The following is a 19669-nucleotide window of genomic DNA, read 5'->3' as shown; positions in this document are numbered from 1 at the left end:
CACCATTTAATTATACATTGTCATTTACTGGTTAAATTTTTAATTTAGAAAAAATGACACATATGTCAGGTTTCCTCTGAAGAAAATTTGTGTTACGTGATTTATTGGTAGGTTTTGAAAATTTGTAAAACTGTCGATGTAATTCCATGAACTTGGCGAGACCACTAAGTTAGTGATTGTTTCAACTTACACCTTCACTCAGTTCGTGTTCAAAATGGTGGATTTTCGAGCACATGTATACATTACAACTCATAGCTACGGTAATAATTATGATAAACATGAACACATTACCTTTATATTGGCCCTTTGATCGTTTAATGAAGCCTGTATCAAACAATGACCTCTGGCACCGTTGTGAGGCCTTTTCAACAACGTTGAACGTCTATCCGCCATTATTGAAATCAGTGCCTAGGTTGATCTTCATGTAACGTTGGCATTCATTGGTTAATAGGAAGTTCGTGACCCCTTGCCTTAGTATTAACGCGAGCCAATAAAAATTCCCATATTACATACCATACAGTAACTGCATTGTTGATTGGTATAATTAGTGACGCAAATGACATCTTTCTTGGACAGCAGTATCAAACTAAGTCAAAGTTCACAATCTGTTGTCACACGATGTATTTCTTACGAAGAGTTCATGGCAGTTTACTATTGTCTTTGACTAAATTTCACGTCATTTCTGTCATCATCTCGAAAAAATGTAGCCGGAGAAATGACAAGAGTACTTTCTCCGGCGTCCGGCTTAAAATGAAACCCCTGCATTGTCCTGTGTCATTAGATCCTCTCTCAGTGGGATTTTGAAAGGAGAAGCTATCAACAGATTGAGAACGGTTGGGAACCATGCTTTGGTGGGCCAAAGAGGTGCCACTAGAAAAATCATTGGCCCCTCTTCCTGGATTTTCCCGAGAACTCTGGGCAGCAGAATGACTGGTGGAAAGGCATATGCCATGATCCCCTCCCTCAACATGGAGAGAGCATCTACTGCCATTGCCCTTGGATCTGGGACACATACAGTGGTAGTTTCCTTTTCTTGAGTGTGGCAAAGAGATCTCCATTGATGGGCGACCCCAACAATGGAAAATCAGATCTACTACACTCTGTGGTTCCCATTCGGTTTGTCGTATCTGACGGCGGCGGGACAGTGCATCGGCTATCCCTTTCAGCCTGCCTGGTAGGTGTCTGGCTATTAGCGTAATCTTTTTGTCCTGACACCATAGCATTAGATCCCACAACAGATAACATAGAGTTGGGGAGACTGTCCCCCCCCCCCCCCCCATTTTCTTTATGTAAGCAACTCCTGTTGTTTTGTCAGAGTGTACTAATATGCAATGTCCTCCTACCAGAAACTCTAATTTCTGGAGGGCCAGGAACACTGCTTTCAGTTCTAGCCAGTTTATGTGGTGACATCATTCGGTTAAATTCCACCGACCTGCTGTCATATGACATACCACATGCGCTCCCCATCCCTCGTTTGATGCATCGGTGAATAAGGAGATGTCGGGGTTGGGGGGTACTAGTGATCTAAAGTGAGAATAAATCCTTGTCTTTGGAGAAGATCTGTCGCCATGGCCACCTGAGTGGCTAGTATGACCCGTTCATTCCCCCTCAGTAACCAGTCGTCTAAATAGGGATGTAACAGAATTGAATGTTGGTGTAACCACGCCACTGGCACTGCTGCCACCCTTGTAAACACTCGTGGTGCTGTTGCCAGACCAAAGGGGAGAACCGTGTATTCGTATACCTGTCCATCGATTGCAAAACGGAGGTACTTGTAGCAGGCGGTATATGGATATAATATAATATATAGGTATATGGAAATAAGCGTCCTTTAAGTCTATGGACGCCATCCAATCGCCTGGCTGAATGGCAGCCAACACCGCTCTGGGTGTTTCCATTTGAAACTTGGGGACTACCAGATACCGATTGAGAACGGAGAGGTTGAGAATTGGTCTCCAGCCTCCCGACTTTTTGGGGACCAGAAACAGGTGGTTGAAAAACCCTGGTCCCTCGTTCTTTAGGTTGACTGTACGAATAGCAGCCTTTTCTAACAGACCTTGAATGGCCTCTCTTAACCCTTTCACCACCACTGGCCTCATGGGATTGTTTGTTCTCCACCAGCCCCCTCACTAAGGGCGGCCCTTTTTATTTTTATTTTTCTCATCTCCCAACCGACCCTAATTTGCAGCTCCGACATCAGAAAAAAAAAGTGTTTTTTATTTCCGACCGACCCCTGAGGACAGCAGAATTGTAAGGTTCCTCATGGCGTCTTAGACCAGTTCTGCCGAGGCCATGACCTTGTGACATTGGCCCCTAAAATTACAAATGACGCAATAATTTTCCCACCTTGCGTCGCTGTGGCGCATTCATTTTACGGCAGACATCAAAATTATCTAAGTCCACGGCCGGACCGGGCCAGGCCCTGACGTTGATCCCACAAGAAGTATACTGACTGCGTAAGGGAAAGTTTTGTTGACATCATATAAGATACAGTGACAACGCGCAGTTCTATTGTTAACATAAAAAAGGCCACAAAAAGATCAACTTTGATAAACTTAATCTACAAATTGAAACATTAGAGGGAGTAGATGAGACGTCGAAATGGACGTCTCTCGTCACATGTTTTGTCTACCGTCACTGTTGTGACCTCTGACCTACTCACTGACGTGTGCGAAACACTGAACTTGCTACCAGAACATCTATCTGCCACCGTCAGCTCAGAAGCCTTAGTAAACCAAATTTATGGGACAGGTTGTGATTTTCATTTGTTGATGGGTTAGATTAAATGAGTACATCTTTATTTTGATTCCGAAAAAGCTGTATTAGGGGATCGTGTTGCATGATGTTGACAGTGACACATGTGAATGTTGGGCACTGAATCAATGCGTAATCACTGGCATGGCCACTATAGACGGCTGATGCATGTGGGCCCGGTCAGACATGAAGAACGCACTTGTCGTGCAAAGCAGAAAAAAATTAATGTGGTATTTACAAAGCATCCCAACTTTGACGTTGTTGATAGTTTTAGTTAAAGATTCAAGTTCTGAGTTTCAAGGACACCTAATGTCAGCTTTCCGTATCAAGTTTACAGTATGTAACTATGCTGTCATTTGATATAGCAGGAACAAATCATGATACACAGCCAGTAACGGTTAATTAATAAAAAATAAATTATTTTAAAGTTTGTTTGACTGTATATTATTTCATTCACATTTCGTTTTTTGTTCACATTTGGTACTTTTTAAAGTCAGGGATTTTTTTTCTTCAAAATGTCATGAATTTGAAGAGGGAATGATAACACAGCAGTGTACCAGCAATTTTAAAAATGAAACAAGTGGTTACAAGTTTAGGATTTCTCAACGTTTTTATTCAATCATATGTTCACTGTGACTTATTTTGAAGTTGTTCTTTGTCCTTGTCTGAAAAGGGGGAATTATAAATTTGAGCACTGCTATTCATTGATATTCAGATTAAAAATTTCTAAACAATATATAATATACTCTGTAGAAATGACTTAAAATTACATAATCTTAATTGCCTTCTTTTTCTAAGGTGTAATGTGTAGTACACAATTTTCAAAAAATAGCTTAGTGGGAACTGTTATTATGAATGGAATTTTTTTTATGTAGTTAGGTAATGGTCTATACGTAATGGAATATCTCAGACCACAGTATCTCTATAGTGGTTTGAGATAATCTATGTGAATACTAGTATTTCATAGACAATAATAATTGACCCTACTCCCTGTCAAATGACACCACTTTTTGCAACCAACGAGCCTTTGTCCCCACTTGTTGGAAACCTTGGCAGAACGCTGCCGTCTACACACCCACCCACCCCCTTTGTTACGTTGGAGCAGCATGTGTCTTTCAAGTCGTTGAGGTTTGATGAGGGACAGGGCTCGAAATTAATACCGCCGCGTGGTACATTTTGCTGCAATGTAATAATAGCTCAGAATATTTCCATCATTTTCAAAATTATGCTTAAAATTGGTAAAAGTCATACTGCATTCCTAATTTCTTGACCAGTTTTTAGCTTTAAATCAGTTGTAAATTGTATCATCGGGGAAATGACCAACTCCATAGCGTTTCATGACCCATGACATGCATGACCTTGGAAGACGTTCCGATGTTTACATTATTACTTTTAATTACTGTTAAACAGTAAATCCCAAAAGGAGTTCTGAGTTCTAGAAATGTTTACATGTTATCTGGTGGAATATTTTGACAAGTTGACACTGAAGAAAAATGTTTCATAGAAGTAATGATTTATATAAATGAAAATTCATCTAGCACACTGATGACAATCACGTAAGTGTTTCAAAAAGTTACATACTAAAGTTTAAATTGGATAATTTGAATAAATTATAAGCGATGTCAATGCCACTTTGATTAATAGGACGAATGTATTAGTACTCCTGATAAAATCACACACTGTATAGTTCATGGCTACAGATATACACCCATCAGGATGATAAGTATTCATCTTCTTACAAAGTTGTTCTACGGACTTGTCAACCTTGCTAAAATGAAGGAAAGAGACTTGTAACAAGGAATTCAATAAAAAGAAGAGAAAAGAAGTTGTATAGAGACTAACAGGACAGAAAGGACAGAGAATAGAACTTAAAAAATACAGATTTTTTTTTCGTGCCCCCTTTTTTTTATTTCGCCTGCCCGCCCCACCTGACTATTCCACTGGAGATGAGAAACAAAAAAACAAAAAACGTCACCCTAACATAATGTGAGAGTGAGTGTTATGTAGTCAAACTGATATAAAAATACTTAGAGTTGCTTATTTTTGAAAAATAAGGTATCATTTGAATGGAACATACATATTCTACATCATAGTTGCAAATACATACATTCAAATATCACACACACAACCGAAATATGGATTAAAGTAATAAAATATTAATAAAACAAACATAAGTTGTTTATTTATTGATGTATCACAAGTAAACAAAATATTTATATTACAAACAAAATTCAAAATACCAACATGTATGTTCCTACAAAACTTCTGTATACTGATTAAATGGTCAAAATTGGCGAAAATTCGTCAGAAAATGTTATTTTCAGTCGTAATAAATTTGAACGAAAATAATTAACAGCTCACTAATCCGATAACAACGCAAATAGTCAGTCCCGCACCGGCAATCAAAGGGACAAAAATATCTGAAGTCATCGCCCCAATACCTTCTGAAAAACCAGTTTGTGTAATTATATATCATTATTTGACAGAACAACAAAAAATTATCACCAAATTTATCCTCCAAATCAGTAAAAAATGCCCCCAAGTTGGTAGTATACGAGTCCGAATCGGAACGCAAAGGTGACGCTTTTTGCCGACATGCTTACCCACAAAAGCAAATATGCAGTCAGGACTTTGAAGTTACGTTGCGATAATCTGATCCTTCCATATACTGCATAGAGTATTGAAAAAACTAAAACATTGAAAAAACGCACATAAAAAATCTGATCGGAAAATCGCCCATATCATCAAGTAAGTTTCCCTCCACTGACCTCTACACACTGAGCTAATACAAATAAAAGACATTATTGAGCCATAACAAAAAGAAATATAACCCAAATAATCCACGATTTAGCCAAAAATTACCCCCAGAACGTTAGCACGGGCGTCGGCATGGTCACAAGATTGCGTAAATTTGAACAACATTCAAAAATTCAACCGTAAACTGCCGCCGGCAACTCACATGGCCTTAGTGGGAATTTGATGCTTACACACAAGTACAAGTGTTCCCATAGCTAAATACTTGTATTCAATGATGTATTTTGAGTCAAATTCTGTCGAAATATCCAAAGATAGTGACATAATTTATATCGTAGACCATGCTATGAGAGCCGTTAATTACTTCCGCCATGTTGAAATTCGATTTTGTGAGCAAAAACGCACAAAAAATTATGGTCATTTGGATCGTACTCCAGATACCGTTCACTGTCATGCTTTCAAAATGGCTGTTTAGATAAACAAGGCTAATATGCATATGTGGAACTAGTTATGGCAGCAATTTTTGCAGCAATAGCTGCCGTTAAACGGCATAACGGCGAGGTAGGTGTTGGGTTCCATCTGTCCGTGCTTCCGTCCGTCCATCCGTCCGCAGCCGTTTCTTGGAGATGCCTGGACCGATTTTTTTCAAACTTGGTACAGGGGCAACATACTATAGCATACATATGCACGTCAATTTGTTTTATGATACGATCCAATATGGTCGCCTAGCAGCCATTTTGTTTGCGAATTTTCCCTGTCCAAATCCATAACTCAGAACAGATCTCATTCAAAGTTGCTATTAGGACAGTGTTCTATGACATACATGTGCATATCAATTTTTGTCATGATACAATCCGATATGGCTGCCTGGCAGCCATTTTGTTGGCGCAGTTTTCATGTCCAAAGCCATAACTCAGACATGCTTGAACAGAGTAGTGATATCAAAAACAACCATATGAGGCCAAACAACATTAACCAGGTTTGAAAATGACAACATAAACTGCCAGTTCCTTAAAACCAAATCATAGCGGGGATGATGTCATTTTCAATGACTTGTTGATCTTAGAAGTAATCGTTATCCCACAATAAAGAAAAGTACTTTGACTGCCCAATTCATATACATATCATATGTGTGTATGTTTTATGTGATTGCAGGGCTCTAAATAATGGCCTTTTACTTGCCCCGGGCAAGTGATTTGAAGGCGTGGGTAAGTTTTTTTGAAAAGTACTTGTCCCAAGGGGCAAGGAGAATTTGATTATTGATCAGTGATGTGTTTTTGCCTCTGTTCATGCTGTACTTATTACACACTGCACATGTCTGATAGGATTTTGGATACATTGAATAACCAAGGTGCCAAAATGTCTGGAAAATGATAACATTGTAGCAATATTGAGAAGATGTCTTTCTTGACTGACCACTTTTCAAAACAATCTGGACCAGCTGTCCTTGACATACTTTGTTTACTCTATCGAGAAAACATACCTGGAATGACCAGTACAGCATGATTTTTCAGGTTTTGGGTGTTTGTATCAACTGCATATCTTGTGGGACAAAAATAGTTGGTGTGGATGAGGAAGGAAAGAAAATATATTGACATGGTGCAGAAGGAAATTCTTATAAAGATTTTATATGTGTTGAAATAAATGTTCATTTTTTCTTCTGTAAGGAAGAGATGTATTAGGGGGTCAAAGTCTGTGTGTGTGTGTCTGTGTGTGTGTGTGTCTGTCTGTGTGTCTGTCTATGTCATCATTTTCTCCAAAACGGCTGGCTCAATTCAAACAAAATTTTGAAGACGTATTCTGTAGGGTAATGGCAAGAACTGATTAGGTTTTGGTAAACATTCCACGAATACGCATGAGCAATTTGTGTAGTTGGTGATTTTCGGTAATTAGGCGCTATATCAAAAATGCACCCTTCAAATTCAACATAATTTGGTACATACATTTCATATACCTAAGCACATCTGTCCTGAAATTATTATTGATGTAGCTCTCAGTTTTAATAAGTTATTGGCATATTTTGGTAATAAAACGCGGTGGCCACAAAAAAGAAAAGCATTGTTTCTGGTCAGGAAATGTTGTCTAAATTCAATGTGAATTTGATTTTTTTTTTTAATTGTTCATGATTAGTTCTGCAGTTGTCTTTACTGAAGTAGCAATTAACGTAGGTAGAGTTATTTTGTGTTTTCCCGTGGATCTGCAGATTGCATTGGCTGGAAAAACACAGGGTAAAAAAGATCGAAGTGGGGCATTTCAGTGATGTGCTGTGACCAGTAACAATTCCTTCTCTTTTGTTGGCCTTTATTAAAACTCCTAATACGGTGAGAGCTATGCTACAACGTTCTATAAAAGCTTCACATAATGATTACATGTTGTTGTTGGCCATAAGATCGCATCTGCAGGCAATCATATGATCCCTTCACTATTTTAAAATTTAAAATCCATATGATCTTTTCTTTGATCAAAATTGAAAATCTTCTCTCTGTTTTAATATAAATCTTTTGAGTTTGCTGTCAGAACGTGTGCATTTATTCGTAAAAAATAACATCACAACAATGCAAATGAGAAAAGTAAATGTTGTTACTGTGTTGTAATGTTGGGCAGTGTACTAAGTGGTTTAATAGGGTCAATTTTTCCCCAATTTTCCGACATTGATTGTTTTTTTTCTAGACCGTTCAAAGTATTCGGGTTGCTTGTATTGAAAGGTATGTATATCGAAATATATATCGATAAGTTTCTGTCTATATTTTGAGAAACCAAATGAACTTGAGAGCCATGGAAATTCACCTCATTGTGGTGTGCATCGTGAAATTCTCGAACTGCGTGTTACATAAAGGGTATATTGCCGTAAACGAAAATCAAACTATAGAACGGTAGCATGCTTACCATAAAGTATGTAAACTTTCTGCGTAATAGTGATGTTACGATGGTTTGAATTGTGTTTATTATTTGCCGTGGAAACGAGTGTACATATCCCGGGTATATATGTAGGGATCACGAAAGTCGGCGTGCCCAAAGTTGAGTCAAGCTTTCCTGTATTGAGAATAGGTAGCAGATATTTGAATAACTTTTTTGACAACTAACTTTCACTGGGACTTCAAAAATCACAGATATAGAGCTAAAATTCATTATGTTCAAATGATACCAATAAGCAATCCATACATTTGTTCTGTATGCATGGGTAAATGTACATATGTCTATAATATATGCATTTCGGATGTATGTGTATCCCTGTAAATTTGAATAATTTGATTTCAAAAGCCATTACATCTGTTCCACTACATGTACATAGATTGATATCACAAAGTACTTTCAGATTTCTTATAGTTTGGCACACCTTTTTGCCAATTCAGGGGTATATCATGTACTAATAGCCTACTATAACAAGGTTGTTGCATTCCAGCAATTATTATGTGTAGGAACAAAAAGCTCAATATTACCCTTACTGAAGGCATTCAGTGTAAATCTGGTTTATATTGATAGCTTATGAAAATGCAGGAAAAATGTTTGTGAACAAAAAAATTGTATGCTATGGTATAGTATGAATATTAATTAGGCCATATTATCTAGGACTCCTGTTTGTTGTGGAGAGAACTTTTGAGTACCCACAGAAACTTTCAAAGTGAAATTTTTTGACAATAAACAAAAGAAAGACCAATCAATCACAACAGTGTGCATTTGTAAGCCACAAAAAATACCCCACTACAGTATTTGGAATGGGCAAGCACTTTTTGATTTGGGCAAGTACTTTTTGTTTTCTACTTTTTCATTATTTCGACCCCTGGATTGAGTACATTTGTTTTGATTAACTATTTTCTTTATTTTGAGCACTTTACCTTATTGAGTTATGTATATAGAGGTGTATGCATATTTGTGTGTGCGCAGGCATGTGTGTGTTGTGAGTGTGCAAGTGCTGTGTGTACTTTTGGTTTAATTAAAGTTCATTGCATCACATTATTGATTTGAAATGCAACATTTATAGAAATGATGGTGTACAGGATAGAGGTCAGATGTCATCATTGCTTGTCATAGTTTCTTCTTTTTAATCTATTTCAGTTGTTCCTATCTTTGTTGAGTGGTAAATCCGTCAAGTCTAAGTACTGTAAAGATGAGTTGGCTTTGGCATATGTATCCAACAAACCAATCTTTCCTTGTGCTCTCCTTGGAAGGGATGAACTCTCTATGAATATGGATTTTGGAATGTAAGTAGCATGCATTCTACATGTAGTAACAAACCTAATCCATTTCATGATTTGTCAATATGTATTACTAGTCACATACTGACCATTTTTAGCGCAACTGAACTGATATGGTTCAGTAGTGCTATAGGAATGGCAAAGTGTGTGTGTGTGAACAACTTTAAGTAAAAACCACTAGGTATATTACCTTGGATGTCTAGTTGGGAAACTGTTCAAATCAAAACAATCTTACCACTGGTGTGTGATTTGGGTAAAAAAATGTAATTTTTGTTCAAAAAGTTAAACTCAAAAACTACTCAGCAAATTGATATGAAATTTGGTTGGAACATTCTTAGAGATGTTTAGATAAAGAAGTGTTCATGACATGATGATCCCATCAGTAATATGCTAATTAAGTATAAAAATGTGTCTTTTGGGTAAAAAATCTTTGATTCCAAAACTACCGAGCAGATTAGGCTGAAATTTGGTTCTAAAGAATGTTCTTGAGGGTGTTTTTATTAGTTCCAGGGCACCCTCTAGGGGCGACTATTGATTTACTGTCACATATATATATATATATATATAGGAAGTCAGTGGTAAGATTTGTCCGTAGTACAGTGCTCGATACGTCTGCACACAGAGCGGAGTATATGTTGAGGGTAGAAGAAAATCAAGTCGGGTACATCAACATCTCCTGACGAGTGATTTACTCACGAAACAGGCTTGTAGAGACGAAAAACCCGACTTGATTTTCTTCTACCCTCAACATATATATATATATATATATATATATATATAAATATATATATATATATATATATATGCACACGTAGTACATAAACTTCAGTTGAATATATGACATGATCGGTGTATCGTTCATTATGTAGGTCTTTGAGTAATAAGGTCCGGTTTGACACAACATTGACACTCGTGTACCAAAATATCCATCCACTGTTGCGTTCAAGGAAACCATTAGTTGCGTTATGATTGAACACAGTGCCGCTGGATATAGTTGAGGATGAGTAGCCTTCCATACCTTCCATTTTTACGTGAATATTGATAAATTATCCATGATTTCACAGTTGTGTCACCATCAAGCAAGGTTGTGATCTTTTATTTGCAGTGTTTTAGTACGCACGCGCTGTACAGATGCACACATAAACATCTTATGAATGTGATACAATGTTACACAGTGTAACAATATCATCATGCCTGGAATGACCTATATCACGTGCACTCCGCATGTATGCCATACATTTCATAATTTCAGGTACGTTTTTGCATTCGGATTAATATATTATTACATGTTATTGGCTATACATAGTACAATTTGTAATAAATGAAACAATATTCTTACAGCGTTTTACGGTAGCAGAAGTTATGACACAGGTCGAATCAACTTTATGGCATGCTGACACAATGACATCGCATTTTCGATTGAGATCAAATCAAATCAAAACCATATGATTTTAGAAGAGATTCAAACGACTTAAAATCTCAAAATTTTATCGCAAGTAACGCAAAGATAAAAAAAAAATGAAATCAAGCGATTGTAGGAGTGCAAATTTGACATTTAATTCCCAATACCATGTCAGATTTCCCATAGAAAAACAACGGCTGTGTTCTTTTATGACAACTGAACTTGCTCACGTTCACTTTTTGCTCACTTTTTCAAATGCACACCAAAAGAAAACCACTTGTAATTTGTAAACCGGCACATTTTATCATGTACCTACATAAATACAGACCTCTAACTTTGTTATTCTGTAAGTAAATTACACGTAATACATACAGACTGACCTAGCATTTGCTTTCACAAAAATTAGTCTTTAATTTTATGAAAGCTGTGTGGTGTAGAGAAATCGTCTTTCACCACTTTTGTGAATGAATAGACAATATCTGGAATTTTGGGAATATTCCTGTGTCTGAGTTTTGCAGGCTAAAATTGATAAACTGTGGGTAAGTCAGGGGGACGGAACCCTTAATGTGATCTGTGGGGATGGCTTGCTGTAATGAACTCCAGGACACACAGAAATATGATTAAACATCAACTTTAATAATAACTATATAAAAAGACTATATAAACATTCAAACAATATATCGGCCGGCAAAATTACTACTTGTACTTATCTGACTGTACTGTTATTGGGTAAATAAACTTAGTGTCCGAACACAGGTGTACATACAAAGAAGCGATGGCAGTCACACAACAATTAGTAGAGCTGGCTCCGACTGAAGATTCCACACTCCGTAGAACTGTCTCCAGATGCCCAATACTGCTACCACTGTCTGCTACTGGGCTCTACTCCCACTGTTCAGTTTGGTCTGCTTCCCCTCGCTCACCTTGCTGTTCTCCGCTCTCCTTTCCTCTCTTCCCCTCGCTCACCTTGCTTGCTCGCCTCCAAGCACTAGCTTAAGCTCTAGTCTACCATGTCTCTGCTGCTGGTTCTACTCCCAACCTTAACCATAGAACTAACACTTCCAACTCTTTTATATCAGAAAACATGTGCTCATACAGCATGTCATTCATAGCCAAAAACTCAGGCTCCATTGGTTAGCATGTCTGATGACGTACCCAGTCATTGAAGCCATTGGCTAATAGTTAATCAAAGCCATGCCTGACTTGGCAATACACATCTGTGTTGTGCTGTCCTTGCAGTTGACAATTGTTAATGACCCCAGATACAAAATATGACAGTTGTATAATTATATTCTCCGGATGTCATGGGGATAGTGCATGGGATAGTCGCCGACCTGTCAATTTCAACTAGGTGATGACAAGTTCACCCAAAGTTAGTGAAATGCGATAATGTACGAGTTTCACAAGTTTTACAGTGGCAAATAAAATTGACAATTTCGAGTTATTACGTATATTTTAGTTTAATACCCGCCAGCAAATAATGCTATCAACAGGTCAACGATATGTGTTCCACGGACGCATACGCTCACCACAGTCAGTACTACTGCGCTTATGTCAGAAAAACTTGAAATCGATATTTTTTCACTAAACTTTGCAACATTATTTTATGACAACTAAACTGCGCTCAGCTCATGTTCAACTTTTTCAAATGCACACCAAGCTGTCTGAAAAATCGTAAGTAGAGACCAAAGGGGTTTTGTGGAAATCTGACTCCTCGCTACCGTAGCTGTCAATCAACTATTGGTGCCTAAATGCTTTGGGAATACTGGACAATTGAGATCTTCGCTGGGCCGCAGTGCTAGTGCCAATTTAGTCATAAATAAAATAATATTGTTATACTTTTATTCATATACATGGCAAGTACCAAGCTCCCAATTGTTACGACTTGAAGCTTGAATGGGAAATGTTGCACAATTAGTTATGGGTGTAAAACGTCAACCTTTACGCCTCATACACAACAACCATAAGTGATAATCCTCTAAAGTCCTCCCAAAATTGTTCATTATATAATATTTAAACCCCTTCACTTGTAATAATGATAATAATTATACAAATCACTCATTAAACCTGAAATCTATGCCAACAGGGATTATAGGGTATGTGTGCTTTATTATGGTTGATATCTGTATTAAAGAATACAATTCGAAGACTATAGCTGCAACTGAACATATTTTTTGAAAATGTTTTGGTTAGATACAGTAACTTACTCAAAAAATCGTACACCCTGAACAGTATTGCATCACCTGTAAGTGAACATATTTTTTATAGCTTTACCGGTATACTTGATAAATCATATCAATTGATTTTTAGGTCCCTCCCCAAAATCAGCGCCCTCAACGGTGATCATGAGGAAAACTGTTATTACAGTATTAATGGATAAGATTGACCGGATTGACATCTACAATGTCTCATTATTGGTATTTTTTTACACTTTTCAGTGAATAGATTGTGGTTGTCTAATTGAAAAACAATACTACAGTTACAAACTAGTGCAGGTATAACATTGCTGAGGATTTATCACAACATCACCTACAAATACTATTGACCACTAATTTGCAGATACTGTTCATAAGTAACTGACCAATTATTAGAGTACCTGTTTAAAAAATATCCCAGTTGCAGCTAGTACAGCTTTAAGACTAGCCTAATTACTGAAAATCATTAATTAGAGTAATTACTTACTAAGTAATAAGTACATCAGCAAACCGTATACATGCGCAGTTACTCTAGATTTGTCATGTCATAGTAACAGCTGAGCCTGATGAAGGTGTGCAAGTCACATTGAAACGTTGCTCATCGCTTCACATCTTGGGATTGGAAGTAAGGCCGACTTTTGAACTGTTTCATCTCTTCTAGTCACTATTTTGGTATATATATATATATATATATATATATATATATATATATATATATATATATATATATATATATATATAATGGAACTATTACGCTCTGCCACTGCGGTATAGAGCACTGTCTTAGCAGATTGATACTCACCGAGTTATATATATATATACATTGTACTTTGTGAACATGGTTGAGGTACCAGGGTGTGTACTGAATTATATTGTCATAATTTGAATTTGAAGTAATTACTGAAAAAATATTATTACCAAATTATCAAAGTGGAGCAATATTGTAGAATTTGTTCTCAGGCTGGAAAAAAATAAAAAAGCTGTTCAACCTAGCCCATCACATTGGGTAGGTAGGTCAATTTTTTTTTTTTTTTTTTTTTTTTTTTTTTACAATGTATGCACAATGATTGAAAAATAAGCCATATATAATGATGGCAAAACATTTCAGATTGAGTTTACATAGAACTTATTCAGTCATTTTGATTTCATCCCTTGCAATTTGTCTGAATGGAAATCGATTTCCATCAGTTGTACAGTGTACACAATTTACAGTTAAACAAATTTTGTAGTCTCTCCTCTCAAAAAATGTTAAGACCCGCCAATGAAACTCCAGAATTATTTTAGCCACTCCTTCTGTCACCTACACTTCAGTGGAGATATAAACGTATATGGTACAATGATGCATTGAAATAACAGTGATAACCAACTACAATAACAGTCCCCCAAATGAGAGTGCTTTACAAAGGATGTGGATTTCACATGCATAAGGAGATGTCTCATAATGAGCTCTAACCTATACAGGGAGGTACATAGCCAAACACTTTCCATCGTGTTTTGAGAGAAAGACAATTATCACTGTGATTGCTATTGATTGGAAGGAGACACCTCCAAAGATGAAAAGTTTTTGAAAATAAGGACAATGTAGGAGGCCATTTAGAGGCATACATTTATCATATACATAATTTAAAGTCTTACAATGCTTGAATAGGGTATAAAAATACCAGAATTGAGACTGAGACAATTGTACTCTGCAGAGTACATATTATCTGGCTATGAAGTGTATTTTGTTGTGGCAAAGTTGAAAGATATTTTGAGGATGTGCACTTGGTAAATGACTTCTGAAGTTGAATTTGGTTCCAAAAAATCATGAATAAAGGGCAAAACATTTCAAGACTTTCAGACTATAAAAATGTTGATGGCCCAAAGACTGCTCAGCCCCCTTCCCATAGTCGTAAATATTTGCTCATTCCTTTTAGTGTACATTGGATATGCATCAGTTTAGTTTAATCACAGTTCACTCTTGTATGCATCATCAGAGCCAAGTAAACCACTGTACAGTATAAGATTTGGAATTGACTCAAATGCATATGGTCACTTAATTGTATCATTCAGAAAATATAAAGAAATCCCCTTAATTTTGAAACGAAGTGTGCATTTTACTGACATGTGAAGCTCCATGAGGATATATTGCCCATCACCAAAAAAAAAAAAATTGAAGTGCCAAAAGCAACAGCTTTTTAATTTTTTCTGGCCTATAACAATGATGTATGAGAAGTGTTGATATTACATGTCATACTTTTAGTACATTGCACTTTACATCAGGAGCAACACAGCAAGGTGATTTGTGGAGGTTCATGTGTGCTGACTGAGGTGATAACATAAAGTTATTGCTATTAATTACGTGAACAGGGATTATTTGTTAAATGCTGTGACACACAAATGATTTATGTGCAGTGACAAGACAAATCTTGTGATCTAACAATGTACTTCTGTGTCATACCTGTATATTGTGTCAGCCTTGGTGAAAAGTAAATGTTCGACAATGATCGATGCAGATACAATGTACTAGTATATCAAGCAAGAGAAGCCGCCATGTGCTTCTTAACTCCTGTTATAATGTAAAGTAAAGCCACATTACTGTAAAATCAATTGTTGTAGTACATAGTACATTGATACTCACAGGTCATAGGTTAATAGTGTGTGACTGTAACTTTACAGACAAGTATGTGTGATAAATGTAACATCATAACTTATGTACTACTAATAGAATAACTACATAGTAATTGACAATTTATATTCAACAGGAAACTGACTTTGGCACCAATGAAATGGATAATGTTTACAGATGATAGAAATTACAATACCAGCTTTGATGAACTCCTTACTGACATCAGATCAAAGTTAGCAGAGATAAATGAAGATTCCCAACCAGCATTTACAGGTAGATACTTAAAGATCATTAACATAACACTGTACATATAGTCAGGGCAGGGTGTCAAGGTCCAAAAAGTGGCTTAAAAACAAGAGTTACCTTACATGGTTTGAAGTACAATATTTGACATCATATTTGGTTAGAGTAATAGATTGGGCTCTGTCCGTCCATCCATGCGTCCGGAGCCATTTCTTGGACATTCATCTACCTACTTCTTTCAAACTTAGTAAATGGATAATGAACTATGACTTACATATGCACGTCAATTTGCTTTGGATATGATGCAGTTTAGCTGACTTAGAGGCATTTTGGGGTAAAAACAAACAAACATGATTTTTGGTCAAAAAAGTTAAACTCCAAAACTACAGGGCAGATTGGCCTGAAATTTGGTGGGAAAGTTCTTAGAATTGTTATTCTGCAGATTTTGTGTAAAAAAAATTTGCTCTAGTAGTAGGTGTAAATGGTGATAAAATAGATGAGGGTTGATAGGATAGGTGGATAGTTGTAGTAGGTGTAAATGGTGATAAAATAGACAACGGTTGATAGGATAGGCGGATAGTTGTAGGTGTAAATGGTGATAAAATAGACAAGCGTTGATACGATAGGTGGATAGTTGTAGTAGGTGTAAATGGTGATAAAATAGACAAGGGTTGATAGGATAGGTGGATAGTTGTAGTAGGTGTAAATGGTGATAAAATAGACAAGTTTTGGTAGGATAGGTGGATAGTTGTAGTAGGTGTAAATGGTGATAAAATAGATGAGGGTTGATAGGATAGGTGGATAGTTGTAGTAGGTGTAAATGGTGATAAAATAGACAAGGGTTGATATGATAGGTGGATAGTTGTAGTCGGTGTAAATGGTGATAAAATAGACAAGGGTTGATAGGATAGGTGGATAGTTGTAGTAGGTGTAAATGGTGATAAAATAGACGAGGGTTGATAGGATAGGCGGATAGTTGTAGTAGGTGTAAATGGTGATAAAATAGACAAGGGTTGATAGGATAGGTGGATAGTTGTAGTAGGTGTAAATGGTGATAAAATAGATGAGGGTTGATAGGATAGGTGGATAGTTGTAGTCAGTGTAAATGGTGATAAAATAGACGAGGGTTGATAGGATAGGTGGATAGTTGTAGTAGGTGTAAATGGTGATAAAATAGACGAGGGTTGATAGGATAGGCGGATAGTTGTAGTAGGTGTAAATGGTGATAAAATAGACAACGGTTGATAGGATAGGCGGATAGTTGTAGTAGGTGTAAATGGTGATAAAATAGACAACGGTTGATAGGATAGGCGGATAGTTGTAGTAGGTGTAAATGGTGATAAAATAGACAAGGGTTGATAGGATAGTCAGATAGTTGTAGTAGGTGTAAATGGTGATAAAATAGACAAGGGTTGATAGGATAGGTGGGTAGTTGTAGTAGGTGTAAATGGTGATAAAATAGACAAGGGTTGATAGGATAGGTGGATAGTTGTAGTAGGTGTAAATGGTGATAAAATAGATGAGGGTTGATAGGATAGGTGGATAGTTGTAGTAGGTGTAAATGGTGATAAAATAGACAAGGGTTGATAGGATAGGCAGATAGTTGTAGTAGGTGTAAATGGTGATAAAATAGACAAGGGTTGATAGGATAGGTGGATAGTTGTAGTAGGTGTAAATGGTGATAAAATAGACAAGGGTTGGTAGGATAGGTGGATAGTTGTAGTAGGTGTAAATGGTGATAAAATAGATGAGGGTTGATAGGATAGGTGGATAGTTGTAGTAGGTGTAAATGGTGATAAAATAGACAAGGGTTGATAGGATAGGCAGATAGTTGTAGTAGGTGTAAATGGTGATAAAATAGACAAGGGTTGATAGGATAGGTGGATAGTTGTAGTAGGTGTAAATGGTGATAAAATAGACAAGGGTTGATAGGATAGGTGGATAGTTGTAGTAGGTGTAAATGGTGATAAAATAGATGAGGGTTGATAGGATAGGTGGATAGTTGTAGTAGGTGTAAATGGTGATAAAATAGACAAGGGTTGATAGGATAGGTGGATAGTTGTAGTAGGTGTAAATGGTGATAAAATAGACGAGGGTTGATAGGATAGGTGGATAGTTGTAGTAGGTGTAAATGGTGATAAAATAGACAACGGTTGATAGGATAGGCGGATAGTTGTAGTAGGTGTAAATGGTGATAAAATAGACAAGGGTTGATAGGATAGGCAGATAGTTGTAGTCAGTGTAAATGGTGATAAAATAGACAAGGGTTGATAGGATAGGTGGATAGTTGTAGTAGGTGTAAATGGTGATAAAATAGACAAGGGTTGATAGGATAGGTGGATAGTTGTAGTCAGTGTAAATGGTGATAAAATAGACAAGGGTTGATAGGATAGGTGGATAGTTGTAGTAGGTGTAAATGGTGATAAAATAGACGAGGGTTGATAGGATAGGTGGATAGTTGTAGTAGGTGTAAATGGTGATAAAATAGACAAGGGTTGATAGGATAGGTGGATAGTTGTAGTAGGTGTAAATGGTGATAAAATAGATGAGGGTTGATAGGATAGGTGGATAGTTGTAGTAGCTGTAAATGGTGATAAAATAGACAAGGGTTGATAGGATAGGTGGATAGTTGTAGTAAGTGTAAATGGTGATAAAATAGATGAGGGTTGATATGATAGGTGGATAGTTGTAGTAGGTGTAAATGGTGATAAAATAGACAAGGGTTGGTAGGATAGGTGGATAGTTGTAGTAGGTGTAAATGGTGATAAAATAGACAAGGGTTGATATGATAGGTGGATAGTTGTAGTAGGTGTAAATGGTGATAAAATAGACAAGGGTTGGTAGGATAGGTGGATAGTTGTAGTAGGTGTAAATGGTGATAAAATAGACAAGGGTTGATATGATAGGTGGATAGTTGTAGTAGGTGTAAATGGTGATAAAATAGACAAGGGTTGATAGGATAGGTGGATAGTTGTACTTGTAGTAGGTGTAAATGGTGATAAAATAGACAAGGGTTGATAGGATAGGCAGATAGTTGTAGTAGGTGTAAATGGTGATAAAATAGACAAGGGTTGGTAGGATAGGTGGATAGTTGTAGTAGGTGTAAATGGTGATAAAATAGACAAGGGTTGATAGGATAGGTGGATAGTTGTAGTAGCTGTAAATGGTGATAAAATAGACAAGGGTTGATAGGATAGGTGGATAGTTGTAGTAGGTGTAAATGGTGATAAAATAGACAAGGGTTGATAGGATAGGCAGATAGTTGTAGTAGGTGTAAATGGTGATAAAATAGACAAGGGTTGATATGATAGGTGGATACTTGTAGTAGGTGTAAATGGTGATAAAATAGACAAGGGTTGGTAGGATAGGTGGATAGTTGTAGTAGGTGTAAATGGTGATAAAATAGATGAGGGTTGATAGGATAGGTGGATAGTTGTAGTAGGTGTAAATGGTGATAAAATAGACAAGGGTTGATAGGATAGGCAGATAGTTGTAGTAGGTGTAAATGGTGATAAAA

The 19669-nt window shown here is 36.8% G+C and overlaps 1 protein-coding gene across 2 annotated transcripts in view; it reads left to right on the top strand.

Annotated features, from left to right (window-relative positions):
- The window catches only part of LOC144449144 (protein tirA-like), a 125134-nt gene that overhangs the window by 42201 nt on the left and 63264 nt on the right, over nucleotides 1–19669 (top strand). For both annotated transcript variants that reach the window (XM_078139610.1, XM_078139611.1), the window contains exons 4-5: nucleotides 9565–9710; nucleotides 16046–16182. In XM_078139610.1, the coding sequence (XP_077995736.1) occupies nucleotides 9565–9710; nucleotides 16046–16182 (283 nt within the window). The remainder of the gene's footprint in view (nucleotides 1–9564; nucleotides 9711–16045; nucleotides 16183–19669) is intronic.

The sequence above is a fragment of the Glandiceps talaboti genome, chromosome 18 (genome assembly GCF_964340395.1).
Source record: "Glandiceps talaboti chromosome 18, keGlaTala1.1, whole genome shotgun sequence".
NCBI lineage: Eukaryota > Metazoa > Hemichordata > Enteropneusta > Spengelidae > Glandiceps > Glandiceps talaboti.
The sequence above is the reverse complement of the archived record's forward strand: the minus strand, read 5'-3'. Positions and strand labels throughout refer to the sequence as shown.